The 16,123-nt window shown below is 41.9% G+C and overlaps 1 protein-coding gene across 2 annotated transcripts in view; it reads right to left on the bottom strand.

Moving 5' to 3' along the window:
- Positions 1-14,823, bottom strand: part of LOC4577582 (transcription factor Sox-19a) — a 61,114-nt gene extending 46,291 nt beyond the window's left edge. Inside the window, exon 1 of one of the 2 annotated variants that reach the window (XM_061653712.1) lies at positions 13,853-14,823. In XM_061653712.1, coding sequence (XP_061509696.1) covers positions 13,853-13,857 — 5 coding nt within the window. In that variant the 5' untranslated portion in view covers positions 13,858-14,823. The remainder of the gene's footprint in view (positions 1-13,852) is intronic. The other variant, XM_061653713.1, reaches the window with a different exon arrangement.
- Between the last annotated feature and the right edge of the window lie 1,300 nt (positions 14,824-16,123).

Below are 16,123 nucleotides of genomic sequence, written 5' to 3'. Positions count from 1 at the left end.
TGTTTTTCCATCTGGCGTTTTTAATGAAACAACTCGCACTATATTGTCCTTGCCTGGGTGAAGCGCTACTATCTTTGCAAGTGGCCATTGGCCCGGTGGAACATGATCTTCCTTTAGAATTACGACTCGTCCTATCTCTATCTTAACTGGTGGTTTACATACCTTTGTAGCTCTGGCTTGAAGTTGCTGGAGGTACTCTGGGTACCATCTTGCCCAAATTGATTGCATTAGCTTTTGCGTATGCCCCCAGTGTGTTAAGCGATTGTCCGGAATGTGCTTGACGTCTACCTCGGGCACCATTTGAAAGTTAGATCCAGTGATGAAATGGCCCGGAGTTAATACGTCGAGATCATCAGGTGAATTGGGGATAGGAATGAGTGGTCGCGAATTGAGGCACATTTCCACACGTGCACATAGCGTCAAGAAGTCATCGTAAAGCAGTGTTGACGATCCTAACTCCTTAAGTAGATGTTGCTTTGCTGATTTTACCGCGGCTTCCCAAAGCCCACCAAAATGAGGAGCTCGCGGTGGAATGAACTTCCATGTTATCTCGTTCACAGCACACCAGTTGAAAATAATCTCTCGCGATTTGGGATCGGTTTTCAATTGTACATAGAGTTGATGGAGAAGATTTGCTGCACCCTTAAATGCTGTGCCGTTGTCTGAATGTAGCTCCTTGACCCTTCCACGACGTGAGATGAATCTCTGTAGCGCGGCAATAAAGGCTTGGGTAGTTAAATCACTAACTACTTCGATATGTACTGCTCGCGTCGCAAAACAGACAAAGATTGATAAGTATACCTTCCGTGGTATTGTCTTCCGTGTTCCAAATTTTACATAAAAGGGTCCACAGTAGTCCACTCCTGATATTGAAAACGGAGGCGCTGGAACCACTCTGCTGCTGGGTAGGTCGGCAATGGTCTGAGTAATAAATGTTGGATGTTTCTTAAAGCATGTAACGCATCGATGATACACCGATCGAATCAAATTTCTTGCACCTATGATCCAGAACCGTTGTCTTAACGAGGCGAGCATTTGTTGTGGGCCCGCATGTAGTTGCCTTTTGTGACAGGCTTCAACCAGCATAACCGTCAATCGATGTTTCGCTGACAACACGATTGGGTTTTTTGTGCACAATGGAAGGTTTGCTAAATTAAGTCGTCCGCCGACCCGAATTAATCCATCTTTTCCTAAAACTGGGTTAACCCACCTCAACTGCGATGATCGTGAGATAAAGCTTCCATTCGTCAAAGCATGTAGTTCGTCTGGGAACATTTGTTGTTGATGTAATAAACATAAGTTTACTTCTGCGAGATGTAATTCCGCTGTTGATAACCATTTGGGATTAGTATCTTCAGGAAATTCTACACAGACCTTCGCTCCTTTACGATGTTTCGTTTTAACTAGCAACCGGCAACAGTATGCAAAAACGCGTCGAAGCTTAGTATATGATGAATATTTGGCAAATAATTCATCAGAGAATGTTGCTGCAACGGCTGCTAATGCCAACATGATTGTATTACGACGTTCTTCTAGTATGTCGGCATTCTCGCAAGGAGTGAAATGACCTGCTGGCCATTGATCTTCTGGTAAAGAAAGCCATGATGGTCCAAACCACCATCTCTCTGCGTCTAATAGATCCGTTGGATCTAAACCTCGGGAGATATAATCTGCTGGATTATCAATCCCCGCTATATGTTTCCATTGGTTAATGTTCGTAGCGTCTAATATTTGTGTAGTACGATTTGCTACGAATGTCTTCCATCGACATGGTGATGCGTTTAACCAATGCAAAACGGTGGTAGAATCGCTCCAAAATATAATCTTCGTAGGATTGAATCTTAATGCAGTCGATATTTTGTCATAAAGTTGCACACTCAATAATGCAGCACACAATTCAAGCTTGGCAATGGAATGATGAGTTTTAACAGGAGCCAATTTAGACTTTGCCACTAGTAGATGAATTGAAACCCCTGACTCTGAAGGAGCACGTATGTAGCAACAGGAACCGTAAGCCTTTTCGGAGGCATCGCCAAATATATGAAATTCGCATTTGTCTAAACCTGCATTCCCAAAAACGTAGCGTGGAATGTTTAAATTCTCCACAATATGAATCGTTTGTTGAAAGGCCTTCCAAGCATGTTGCAGTTTTGTTGGAAGATTAACATCCCAATCAATAGGTTTACCAGTAATTGGGTCGATAGATGTCCAAGCCTGTTGCATTAGTAATTTTGCCTTACACACAACAGGTCCAACCAGCCCCAGAGGGTCAAATATTTTAGCAACAGCTGATAGAAGTGTGCGTTTGGTAATAGTTGGAGGCAATGCGACATTCTTGAAATTGTAGCTGAAATTATCGCTTCCAGGGAACCATACAAGTCCCAGAGTAGTGATAGCAGGATCAGTTCCTAGATTGTGACAACGTGGGGTTGCTAAATCTTCATCTGCGATATCGTCTAGGACGCGTTTCGAGTTCGATGCCCACTTTCTTAGAACAAACCCATACTGCTGTAATAAGTTGGATACGTTTTTCTGCAACGTAGCAGCAGACTCCTCATCATTAGCACCAGATAGAAAGTCGTCGACATAGAAATTGTTCGTGATGGCGTGTGCTTCGATTGGGTATTTATCAGCTGCATTGAGGGCAATTTGCTTTAAAGCTCGGGTTGCTAGAAATGGAGCAGAAGCTGTTCCATAAGTAACAGTCTTTAATTGGTAGCTTCTAAGCTCTTCTGCAGCACTTGGACGCCATACAATTCTCTGTAATGGCTGATCATCAACATGTACCATAACCTGTCGATACATTTTTTCGACATCTGCACTAATAGCGATTCGATGAGTCCGGAAATGAACAATCAGCGAGAAAAGATCTACTTGAACAGTTGGACCAACTTGAAGCGCATCATTTAAGGAGTACCCTGATGTAGTTTTACACGACGCGTCAAAAACTACTCTTACTTTCGTCGTTGAACTGGACTCCTTCAACACTGGATGATGCGGTAAGTAACAATGGACCATACTATCATCTACAGGCTCTGCAAGTAATTCCATGTGTCCCAACTCTTCGTATTGCTTTAGGAACATTCGATATTGCTCGTATACCTCAGGATTCTTCTGTAGTCTACGTTCGGTGTTGAAGAATCTTCTTTGTGCTATACTTTTGGACTCCCCTAGACTGATTCTTGATGTTTTTACTTTCGGCAATCTGACAACTAATCTTCCTTCGTTGTTGCGAGAAGTAGTTTCGGAGAAGAATGTCTCGCATGGATCTTCGTCTGAAGCCGAGGATGAGGATGGTAAAGCATCTATCTCCCAGAATCGCCGGATGGTCGATTCTAACGTGTCCTGACGCACAACTGCATTTGTTGACACGTGACGATTCTGGCTTGTTGCTGAAGTCGATCCAGCAACTGTCCATCCAAACTTAGTATTCACAAATACTGGCTTATCAGACCCAACACCGATTCGTTCGTTCATGTGAATGGCCCAGAATGCTTCTCCACCGATAAGTAGATCAATCTGGCCTGGCTTGTAAAAGAATGGATCGGCTAGTACTAATCCTTCAATCTTCCATTCATTTGTATTCACCTCCATAGTGGGAAGCTGTGCGGTAGGTGAATCTAAAATGAGAAAATTTAGCTTTGTGCTGAATTGCTGCGTCTTGGATGCCACGATCACATCTACTGCTTCATGAATATGATTTTCACGTTGGCCAATACCTAAAATAGATACGCTAGCAGAACATTTGCGATTAGTTAAACGATTTGCAAGAGCCGTCGAGATGAAATTGGACATCGAACCAGAGTCCAACAATGCTCTTGCATCAAACATTCTTCCATTATCATCTATCACCTGTACCAACGCGGTTTGTAGTAAAACAATAGTATTTCCCGATGCGGCAGTATTTGCAACCACAATGTTATCTGGAGATGGATTTTGCACAATCGGATCGACATGTAAGAGTGTGTGGTGGCGCTGATGACACTTGTGGCATTTAAATTTCGAATTACATCGCAGGGCTATATGTCCAACTCGAAAACAATTCCGACACAGCTTATTCGATGTGATAACCTCCTCACGTTGAGCTACTTGCATTCCTTTAAACATTTCACATTGATGTAAGTAGTGTTGTTGTGCACATGCATAACAGCGGAGGATAGCGGGTGGCACGGTGCTAACACACACAATACCCTTATGCTGCTTCACGCCGGCTACCTTTCCCACACTCGATCTTGATACTTCATAGGTCGATTGAACTGTTGCACTAAGGATTCTCAGCCGTCTTTGTAAAAACTCTTGCAACTTGGTATACAAATCTTCCTGATCCTTACTAGTATACTCTTCCCAAGCCAATAAGGTTCTACCATCCAACTTATAGAACAACAGATTGCACAGCGGTGTATCCCATTGTCCTATGGGCTCTTTCAACGCACTCATTCCTTGGGTCAGCCTAGTAAATTCATCGAAAACCCGGCGTAACTCTTCAGTCGACTCGCCCTTCATCGGCAGAATGGCATGCAGGGCCTTAAAATATTCACGCTTTAGTGCCCGTTTGTTATCATACCTATCTAATAGCGCTTGCCATGTTATGCTGTAATTGTCGGCTGTAAGCTGCACATGCTGGAAACGTTTTGACACTTCACCCTTTAGCACTGACAACAAGTACTGCAGCTTCATTACGGAGGGCATGTCCTCTGCCTCATCGATCATGGACACAAATCGATCCTTAAAACTGAGCCAATCCGTCGTGTTACCATCGAAAGTAGGCAAATCCAGCTTAGGTAGACGTAAATTAGCCAGATTTGTGCCTTTCCCCGTATCCGTGACATCCAGATCAGAGACTGCCATGGTTTTACGTGACGTTAAAAAACCCTTAGCTGAACAATACCTGTCATAAAACGCGTTCCGTGCGTCGAACAATTCGTTCAGCAGCTTATCATCTTCCTCGTACGATTCCAGCTTCAACTGAGCCGCTTCATACGCCTTCCAAACTGCTTCCAAATTGGATAACCTCTCTGCCAGTTGATTCGCCTTCTCCTCGTTGAACCCGTTAATAAACTCTTCTGTTGCTCGCATCTGGGCTCGGGATCGCAGCGTCACAATCGTCGCTTGGGTTTTCTTCGTTTCTGTAGCCATCTCACCAACCAGCAAATATTCAGCAGACTTTTTTTTTTCTACAATACAGAGTGTATTAGAAGCATGTGTTTCACTTCACTTACGCAACGCGTGATTGAGGTTAAGAACCTCGATACACAAAATTTTACAGTTTTTTTTTTATGTCCAGAAATCCGGTTCGAAGGACCAATGATTGCGCAGGATACTGCATTCGGAATTTCTGGTGTATGAAATAAAACTGTAAACTAAATGTGTGTCTTACTCTGTTTTTATATTCTCCTTTATTATTCACTTGATTTCTTCGCTATCTATCTGGCTTATCTGTCAAAAAACACGCGGCCTCTCTCCAGTGATAAGTCCGCGCTCTTGTTCGTGAGTTTGCACCGCACACCTCAAATCCATATAACGCGTATGCTCATACCGCGCTCTGACTGCTGTGTTGTTATCACACAGTCAGCTGTGTGATAACCCTAGCGTTAACATTCATTTGTTTGCTCAATCTTGTACATGAGAAGTGAAAGCCGCTACACAAAGTTGGTGTGATTTCCTGTTTCACTGATACATAAAAATTGCCTTAAATCCAAGTGTCCGACAATGATTATCCTGTACTTGCTTATTTGTAGACTTTTCTTCCTTGAGATCGAGACCATCGCCGAATTTATTAAAGAAAAAAAAACGTCCTAGGACCTTTTTCATGCTTTCTTGTCATGAGAGGTTTTATTTATATATAAGAGTGCAAAAAGAATGTTAAGTTTGTGTAAGCGTTCAAAAATGATCTTCAAAGTTCGTAACAACTTTTGATTGCTATAAACGTTATCAACACATTCCACACACTTATTTGTAAGAATGTATTACTTTTAGAAAGATATAGTTTTCCATTCATATCTGCATTATTTAAAAAAACGATTCAAAAAGTGCTCGGGGACCCCCCTTGTCAAATGTTGCAAATGTTTGTCCTCCCCAAATTAACGTACTTTTACACTACCAGGGTTCGTTTTTTATGTTCATTTCGAAAACCCTAAGTTGTTTGAAGCTTAATTTTCATTGATTGTATTGTTACTTAAAAGTAAAGTCTTTATTTTGATGGTATTGGAATAAATTATTGAAAAAAAAATTTAACTATTTTTGCAAATGAAGGCCAAACAAAAGTCTAAACTACTCCATACAGCAAATAAATCAAGTCAAGGTTAGTTACGTTAGTCCAAGTGGACTTGTTAGTGGACTTGTTTCCTTCTATTTCAACAATGTTCAAAAGCAACTTAACATTATTTCTTCGGACTCATAAATGGTGTAAGTAAATTATTACCATTACTTTTTGGAGTAAAATATTATTTTTCCTGTGTTTGAGTACTGAGAAAAACAAATTTAAGTTGTATAATAAATATATTGTACTTTCTACTTTCTTTTTCTTTTCATATTGTACGTTGTACTTTCAGAAGATGTAGAGACAAGTAATTCAGATGAACTATTTGATGACGAGCAATTGATATGAATCGAAGCCAATAATTTATAATTTATAATCTGTTTTTATTGTTCCTTAAATAAGCTAAGATAAAAGTTCACATTTGACGCGCTGTTTGATACAGTTTGATCACTATTCATCACAATCAAGAGGTCTGAACCTTCTGACTAATCTGCAAGAACGGATTAAAATCTATAAGTTTTCTTGATTTTTTGCATATTTTAATTGAATTAGGATGAAATAGAATCCTCAATGTTTTCGCATGGAAAATTAACCAAATAATTTCAAATTACCTTGGACGTGACATCATACAAAACTCACAATAAATGGATCAAATGAATTGATCAATTGTTTATGGTGGCAATACCCATATGGCTTTCCCATATATACTATCTTTCATTCACACTGTCAGCTTTAACTGTGGCTTCAAACACCATGGCAAAAGTTCACTCAATATTATCACATGATTTATCGCTTTATCGTATGTTTGTCCTGTACGAGTGCTTCAAAGTAAGTCAGCTCATCCACCCCACTTAACAACTTATGCTGGTTCTCAATGTGTTTCCAATCCAACCACCGACACCAGCAGCTAAACGGAAAGCAAAAAACATCTTTTCGCATCGTTACAATTTATGGCTTTAATTAGTAACTTCTTGACTGGTCGGGCTGCGGCGTACGCGGATCCATCGGTTGCCACCCCCGAATAATAATAATAATGCGTCATAATGCTCCACTCAATGCGACATAATCTGTTCAGTCCCAAACACACAAACACAAATGCCACCACCAGCAGCACATTATTGTGTTGTGTCGCCCCTACCCCTAGAGTGCCATCAATGTGGCTCTTTCTTCCCCACTGACAGGTACAGGGCGAAAAAACCAGGCTTCCCCTAGAGTGGCATTAAGTAGAATGAAACTCCGACGCTATCATCCTACCGGCGGCTCCCTTTTAACGGGAAAAGTGGTGCCATTTTCCTGCTATCCAACCCCCCAATCGCACACAGCGCAAACAGTGCAGACAGAACAGCAACAAACAGACAAAAAAAGCCAGAGAAAAGACGAAATATTATTACATTCATCATAGCAAAACGCAAAACCTAAAGCTTAGGGTGGTTTGGAGTCGGGCCCGGCATTCGCAACGATGGCAGCAGCGAATGGGGGCACGATAATTGGAGAATTATGGTATCATAAGCGTCGTTTTCCGTCGGTTTTTCTCCGACACCCTCCTCTCTTACCTAATAACGTCACCGAATGTCACCGAATGTTTCGGTGGCCACTTGGCGAACGGTGGTCCGCGCCGCGATGCTGTGCCATTGAATCGGGGAAAAACCTTTTCCTTTTCAAATGCGTTGCAAGTGGTTACGAGACGCGAAATTGTTACGAAAAATGCTCAATGTCACCGAGGAAAAGGCCTTCCCAACACCATGGTGGTGGAGAGAAGGGAGAAGTTTTATTTAATGATGTTTTTCGAGTGCACATTCATTTGCGAGTTTATCGTTTCATTGAAGCGTTATGAAAGAAGCGAGCAGTCAAAGCGCCATCCAATAGTGTACGCGCGCATTCTGTGCAGCTTTTGTCCTCCCATCCGCCGTGGTTACATTGGATGGGGCGTCTGCATCATTTACTGGTGAATCGTTATTTATACTCTGTGTTTGCTGTGTGTTTGTTGTGTATTTTCAATAAGTATACAGCAGCGGCTGATAAAATTGACAATTTTCAAGTGTTCTTCCCCTGGTGGCATAATGTTTTGTTTGGCAGCAGCAAACTCAACCGTTGCGATGTTGTTAAAAAGCATCCTCCTTGCATGGTTTGCGTTTCTCGAATTGTATTGCTTGACGCGTTAAAATATAAATCGGTATAAGTAAAGCTCCACTTGAGTTTCACTTTTAATTGCAAACATTGTGTTAGAGGCTGTCCATTTCAGAGTATTTCCTTATGAGTGTTTCGATTTGATCGTTGTGCGAAAATGATCGTTGGGCAACTACAACGGCCACAGTTAGCGCAATAAGGACATCAAGTTGATATGTAGTGTTCAATTGTATTCCCTCGATGATCGTAGAACGCAATTTGGCTCCTCTGACCCGTTATGACTTATGTGCCGAGCTTTCAACGGTGTCAGCGACGCTTTTGAGCCGAGGATTTCGCCAACTGCTTAACTATCGTAATTCTGTTCAAGTGCCTCATTATGCCCCATAGCGTACATTGTATATTGTAAAATATTGTTCAAATCGATCGACTAATAGATATAAATATTAATTGTACAAGCATCAAATATCATATTGTAATAACAAGGAAACAAAATGTTCTGTAGGATTTTGCCAAAAGTAAAGGAGAACGGGCAGCAAATAACAAATTAATTAACAAATAATCTTTACAATAACATTTTATATGCTTCAATGATCTACTCATAAAAGCAAAATTGTTACCCATACACGGGAAAATCCTGTTTTTATGCGTTTCAGGATTATATTTGTGTTAGTTTTTTTAATGAACCTTTCTGTGGATAACATTTTCATTTCCAACATGTTTCTCGTTCATTTTATTCCAAATTTTAAATTGAGTCCTTATCTGTTTGTTCCTTACCGCCTAAAGTTATGCAATATGTGTTGCAAAATGTTCTTTTGGAAGGTTTGATTGCATTGAGTATACAGTCTGTTCCCGAGTTGCACGGTTCTCGACTTACGCGGATTCGGAGATACGCGGTTTTCTAAATTTGACAGATTAAATGTCAAATCAGTACAATTTGCTTCAGGTTCGGTATAAATTGCATTTTTGCAAACAAATTGAAACTACTTAAAAGCCAGAAATATAAGAATTTTCTCCACGAATCATATCAAATAAATGATAAAGTGTATAAAAGTATTAAATTAAATAAAAAACGGGTAATCAATAGTATTTTAGTCAAAAAACGTGAAATTCGACATACGCGGATATTCGAGTTACGCGGATTCGTCGGGAACGCAGAAACCGCGTAACTCGGGAACAGACTGTACTGCAAATCTTTGAAATCTTAAATTGGATAAATTACAGCTGTCAAAGTGTCAATTGTATTATTTCAGGCGAAATTATAAAAATTCTTGTGTTAAAATGGTTGCAATCTCTAAATTTCCTTAATGACTGCTCGCACACTTGCTTTTGGATTTGAAACTAGCAAGGTTTCTAAAAATAACAAATTACTGAGGACTTTTTTGTCAAGAAAGATGTTTTTTTCCACATTCAAATGCGTTTAATTGAAAATAGACATCCAAAAATAAGTCAGAACTATGGCGGATATTTCTTAAGATTAATTACATAACACATTTAACATGACATTTACGGTTATGCCATTTACAGCGGAAAGGCACAACTGTAGTAGTGAATGAATATTTTTTTGCTACGTTTTGTTTTAAAAAGCACGTGCCGGTTTGTCCATCATTACCGAACGCAATACATAAACGAGGTGCCGTTTCCCAGTGATTGATTCATTGTTGTAATTGTGGCGAAAACTTTCCAAGCAGTGTGGCTTCAGTACAGAAAAAGGTTGTAAAGTTACGCACTGTTGAGAGCATTTTTCTTCGCCGCAAAAGGGCTTCCATTATTTACAACCGTTGCCAAAGTGCAGGTTTTATTTGCCGGAAAGATATTTTTATGCTTTTGTTCTATCGTTCTTGTATCCCTGGAGAGGGAGAGAGAGCGAGCGAGAGCGAGCGAGAAGCAGGAGCTCCAGCACCCAAACCCCGGAAGAAAAGGACATGCTGACTGACCTCCCCGAAATGGGATTGAGTTTCACTTTCATTCACCTCGAAAAAAAGGGTTTTCTTCACCTTTACTGCCGTGCTTGGCGGAAACAGAAGAGGGAAAACGTCAGGCAAATTAGACGAACGCGCGCTCTAATTGAATAATACTGTCGCGCCTTACACAATCGATCCGCCGCCATCTTTTGGAGTGGTGTCCGACCTCATTCTTGGGCGCACACGTTTTTGACCAACTTTTCAGCGTAAAAGTGGTTTCAGCTCTTCGGCGTTGGTTATTACGACACGTGGCCCACTTGCAACACACAGCACAATGCTGTGTCCGCCCGTTGCACGCAAAGAAGGGAACAAAAATGTGTTTGTTTCTAAGGAAACTCGCTCCTCACGCTGATGCTCCCCCGTCGTCGAACAGCCAGACAGAGTTGAGGGTTAATCCGCACAAAACTCCACGCTGCACGCAAGTTCCGTTTTTTGGAGGTTGTAAAATGCCCGAACGATTGTAATGAAGCCGACGCGGTGTGCTTGCCCAAAAACTGGGAAGGTCGCCTCAAAGCGAGGTGCAGTTCCTTCGAGAGTGTGAACAACTTATATGGACAGCACCACCAGCGGAGGCAGCAGCACCACACTCACATTTGCTAATACGACTCAAATGTTTAACATATTTATTATGCTCGCTTCCCTAATCTGTTTCCCCTCCTGTGTTTTGGTCTCTGCCATGGGACACCCTTCACTGTTTTTCGAGCCACTCCTGTTGTCGAAAGCATACGGATCCGATTAAATAATTTGCTCGCTACTCGAAGGAAGAAAAAAAACAACTCCCTCCCGGGCGTATAGGCACACGTTGTTAGCTGGCACATGGTTGGCTTTATGGGAGGGTGTGTGTGCTCTCCTTGCGTACCAAGTGTGAGCAGCGGACGTTTTGTTCGAGGCGCACGGCGAAGGTTTTTGATTTTGCCGTCGGCTATTTGCGCTGCAATAATGCGTCGCTCTGTCTGGTTGGTTTTTTGAGCCGGAAACATTTTCCGCTCGCTATTGGAAAATCTCTGCAGAGCTGCATTGTTGGTAAGTGGCAAGGTCCTTTGCTTGTGTTATTGTACAATGTGGATAGAATGTGGTGAGAAGTGTAAGGCTATAATTTTTTGTCGCATTTTTGATACCCCAACCATTGGTTGTGACAGGTATTTGGATCCATATTTGTGGTCCATCTAAATGGATTTCTAGCTGGAATTCTTCCCACTGTTTTGTAAAGTATTCGTTTGATTTCTGTTAACGAATTTATTTATTTATTTGTTTTTATGAAGAATTTGAGCCCATTGTCCTCCTTTGTCTCTTTAAGTCAAAAATGAAGCGCAGTTCTAAAATCTAACATTCTTTTTTGCAAGCCATTTCCGCAGAAAGCTAGACATTTCGGTAGTTGTTAAGGTTGTTAACATAACAAATTTAATACTGTTTCATTGGTTTTTTTGAACATCAGAAAATAATATTCTATGCTTTCTAAAAATGCATTCAAAGATTTACCACATTAAATAGTTATTTGATGTTCGTACTACACTTATTGTATTTGTTTAAATCATGTTCTTTACTCCTTATCCTAGGGTTTTACTCATTTTACAATTTAATTTTGAAGATTCTGAAATCGGTCCTTAAAACATAATAATTAGCGTACGATATTATTTTGATACAATTATCTACAAGTATTTTTCAGTAAGCACGTCAAGACAATACTTAGAATTACATATTTTTCAAAATTTAGTGTTGAATGTAATTATCATATAATCTTTGTAAACTCTTGTGAAAACTCTTGTGAAACAACCTTAAGTTGAAACATCCATAAATTTAGAGTCCCTATGCTTAGACAACTTGGAGATTGTTTCCCAATCAACGTTTTGTTGGAAAAATACAACTTTTTTTACTAATTTTCCCTTACTGTTCAAAAAATAGTACTCAAAACAATGTTAAAATTTAATTAAAGATATAGAAAAAAGAGCTTTTTAACTCCCTTACTTCCCTCGTAGAAATTCCCGTCTGCCAAGCACCCACCGCACAGATAAGATGCAATCACGAACCGCACCGCCCCGCACCGAAACCATCAAACCGTGCAAACCGTCAAGATGTTTATTTTTCTTTCATCAGCATTTGTGTGGTTCACATTTTGACTCGACTCGAGTCTCATCATCTGCTTTGTTGCCATTCAGCGGCGCATACAGCGGCGTAAGATCTGAAATTTAGACAGTCTCTCGGCTTTCTCGGCTAGGCCGCGCAAGACGACGGCAAGGGCACGCGCGCACGTACGGGCATCAATATCGACGGTTTGCGGTGGGGAAAGGAAGGGGAGTGGGAACACAGCATTTCATCACGACGACGACGACATCGAATCGGACGGATCAACTTCATCAACACTTCAGTGTCATTCGGTTGAAAATGGAATCAAAAGCCTATCATCAAGCCACGGTCAAACAAGCGCCGTCGCCGTGGTGTGCCGTATTGCTTGTTGATTTGAAATGTTGAACAAACACTCAGTCGGGTTGCACGAGAAGATATTGCTTTTTAACGGAGATTGCTTCACAGCAAAACCTTCCCAGCCGGAGATGACTCCGACTCCGACCGGATGATGAGCTCTGGTTTGGGCTATCTCTTAATCATTATCATCGTGCAGCCAAACCGGGGGAGGCTTTTGTAGGCTTTGTGCGTCATGCCGGTGCTGGATGAGATGGAAATTAAGACAGCACTTTTGTATTTGAAAATTAGTGCAGTCTAGGCGCGCGGAGGTTTGTGAAAAAACAAACACCTACAGAGCACGATCTAGCACTACTTGAAGTTGTCATTGTGTGAAGCTTTTGAAGCTTCATGAGGAAGATTCGATTACTGGAATGCATTGCTCTTGTGTGTTACTGAAGATGCCTTTTATTATCTTAGGCTTGAGTACATCTAATGACTCTGCCCCATATGATGGAACAACAATTCTACGAGGAAAGTAAAGCACATGGCGTCTTTTGTTTAGTGGGGCTTAGAGTTTCCACAATAAATTGTTATTTCATTTTGGTTATTCATTGAAAACTGTTTATTCACTAGCTTGATCGTCACATGCATTATATTTTTTTTCGTAGCCCGACAGCACAGATGATAATTTTAGTGTACATAAACACCTTCCATTGAACGGAAGGTAACATCAAATTAGCACCACGACATTAACGATCTATAAAAAAAAGCATCAATACAGCGATGTTTGTTCAATTTTGTTTGCTCCAATATAAAGATCCCCGTTATTAATACACTGCACCAACAAATCGATTATGTTTTGTAAAGTTATTTGGATGTGCAAAAAAGCATGTTTTGTCATCGCTGTTGTCAACTGTGTTAGGTGTGTTTATGGGCAGCAAATCGATGTTTTTTTTGTCTTGCATTTAAGTATTATTATAACAGCTAGCCGGATCATTCTTCAGGATACGCATGAAGTTTGACTCGCAATTAGTACACAACCTGCTTAAAAAGCCTTACAAGTACAACCTTATGATTAATAAGAAGACACAAAATTGTTCCATACATCATACTCACACTTGCAGCTTTGATGGCAAATTTAAAATATGAGAGAAAAACTTGTAAGAAATTTCCTCTTTCAATTAACAGTAACACACACCACTCCTTTTAAATTTTTGGGAAATTTAGTTTCACTAAGAGAACTCTTGTCATCGATTATTGTCACCTCTATCACCTTATTAATCACTTAATAACTCTTTTTTTTTGTAAGCGCTGGCTTTCTTTCTTCACTATTGTTTGGTGGTTGTTTTTTACACAATAAACACACATTTACTCCACAAAGCTGTCACAATTGTATCATATTCGAAATGCGATCCGTTTATAATTAGTTGCGCTACAGCAACCGTGCGGTTCACGCACCAATGCACTGCTCCACCGTAAGCTGATTGTGAATCACAATGTAACGTGTACGCACTAACCCGGTTTACTATCATTCACACTCTCACCCCCTCTCCCCCTCTCTCTCTCTCTCTCTCTCTCTCTCTCTCTCGCCAGTCACACACTATTGTTTATTCGCTTGGGACTATCCTCTCCCCCAACACGTTAGGGGTCCCATCGTCAATCGCGGTATCAATCGATTTGTCACCCATCCGGGCAACCCGACGGCTTTTTCGGGCCTGGTGTAATGCTCTCCCCGGCCCCCGCGCTTTCCCACTGCCACTTAACAAAAAGAATAGAGCACACAAGCCAGGATCAACGTGCACACAAAACCGCCCTGTGGCCCCAACAAATGTGTGCAGTGTGTAGCCTGTCCCTGGGTGGACGAGTTCGCGTTTTGTTTGACCAAGCGTGCGTCGTTACACGTCGCCGGCAGCGGTACAGTAGCCACACTGCGATAAGGATTTGCTGCGACCCGGTTTGTGCGCCCCCGGGAAACACACACACACATGCACGACCCGATGGAGCCACAACCCCACACACGCACACGTACATACAGGCACACACATGGAGCCCGAAGCGACGCCACGACCCATTGCAAACCATCGATACGGCATGCAAAGCAGCTCGGAGAGAGCGTTACGCTTTTTGCGTTACTCAGCCGCGCGCTGGAGCTGGTCGTTCCGGTGGAGAAGCATTGGGAAGGAATGAGATGAAATGAGAACCAAACGATAGAGAGATAGAGAGAGAAAGAGAGGAGGATTGAGACAGCGACTCAAAACCTGTTTCGGCGGTTTTTCGTTCGTCCTCAGGCGACAGGTGAGAGAGGCCATCGACGTTTTGCGAGGGGGAGCTGCTGCCGTTCGTGTGCGCGTGCGCATTAGGGCGGCAAAAATCCTCCAAAACTCTCCGCACAGCGCAAGGATCCTCCAGCACACGCCGAGGAGGTCGTCCTCGAGCCTCGTTAGCGCATGTGCTGTCGCGTGTGTTCATGCCCGCATTGTTCCAGCCGCTCCGATTGGCTTTTGGGTCTGCGGAATGTGTCAAGCAGCTGCTTCTTCACGGCTCCATCCACCCTCCTGCGCACGACAAACGAACGTAGAAGGCGTTGTCTTTTGTTGCAAGCGCACTTAAGCGAGAGAGTGAGTGGGGAGACGAGCAATGGAAGCGATGCTTGCTTGTATCGCGTGTACGCGCGTGAGCGAGTCAACTGTCTGGCTGTGTCTTGGATGCGTACAGCTGCCCGTGTCTTGCCGCAGCAAAGCGGGGAAAAAAGCTTTTGCTGCTGTTGCTGCTGTTTGGCGCAGAAACGTGGCAACAGGGCGCCTGTTTTAGGTTGCTCGTTGGGAGCGTGCGGCGAAGGCAAATCGAAGTTCAGCGACAATGGCATTTAAATCGAACCGTCGGAGACCGGGTTGTGGAGCAATGTCAGCCGGAATTAAAGGATTACTTTACACACATTTGTGCACCATTTTTTGAAGGTTTCGAAAAGGAAATATTGGAGCTTGTGTGTGTATGTCTGGGGGGAGGATGTTTTTTAGGTATTTGTTTGGCAAAAGTGCAGATGACACAGCGCTCCAGGCACCTAGTTTCAATGGTGGCAAATCAATAATGGTATGCATGACATTGTATGTTCGTTTGTGCTCGGGCAAATAGGGAGAGACTGGTTACATTTTAACCTAAATTCAATTCAACGTTCAACTTGCTGTTGCAAAACAAAAGATTGTTTTACCATTCTTAAGGACCTTTTTCCTAAAACCACTTAAAACCCTTTAGGCTTATTAGACTGATTAGCCTTTTTTGTACTCCCAATGGTCACGTATTGTTAATGTTGACAAATTTTTCCAATTTGCTACTAAGCCCCCCTCTGATCAAGGACGATGCATCCGGTGCTGTACGC

The sequence above is a fragment of the Anopheles gambiae genome, chromosome 3, assembly GCF_943734735.2.
Source record: "Anopheles gambiae chromosome 3, idAnoGambNW_F1_1, whole genome shotgun sequence".
NCBI lineage: Eukaryota > Metazoa > Arthropoda > Insecta > Diptera > Culicidae > Anopheles > Anopheles gambiae.
This window is presented reverse-complemented; position numbering and strand designations above follow the sequence as displayed.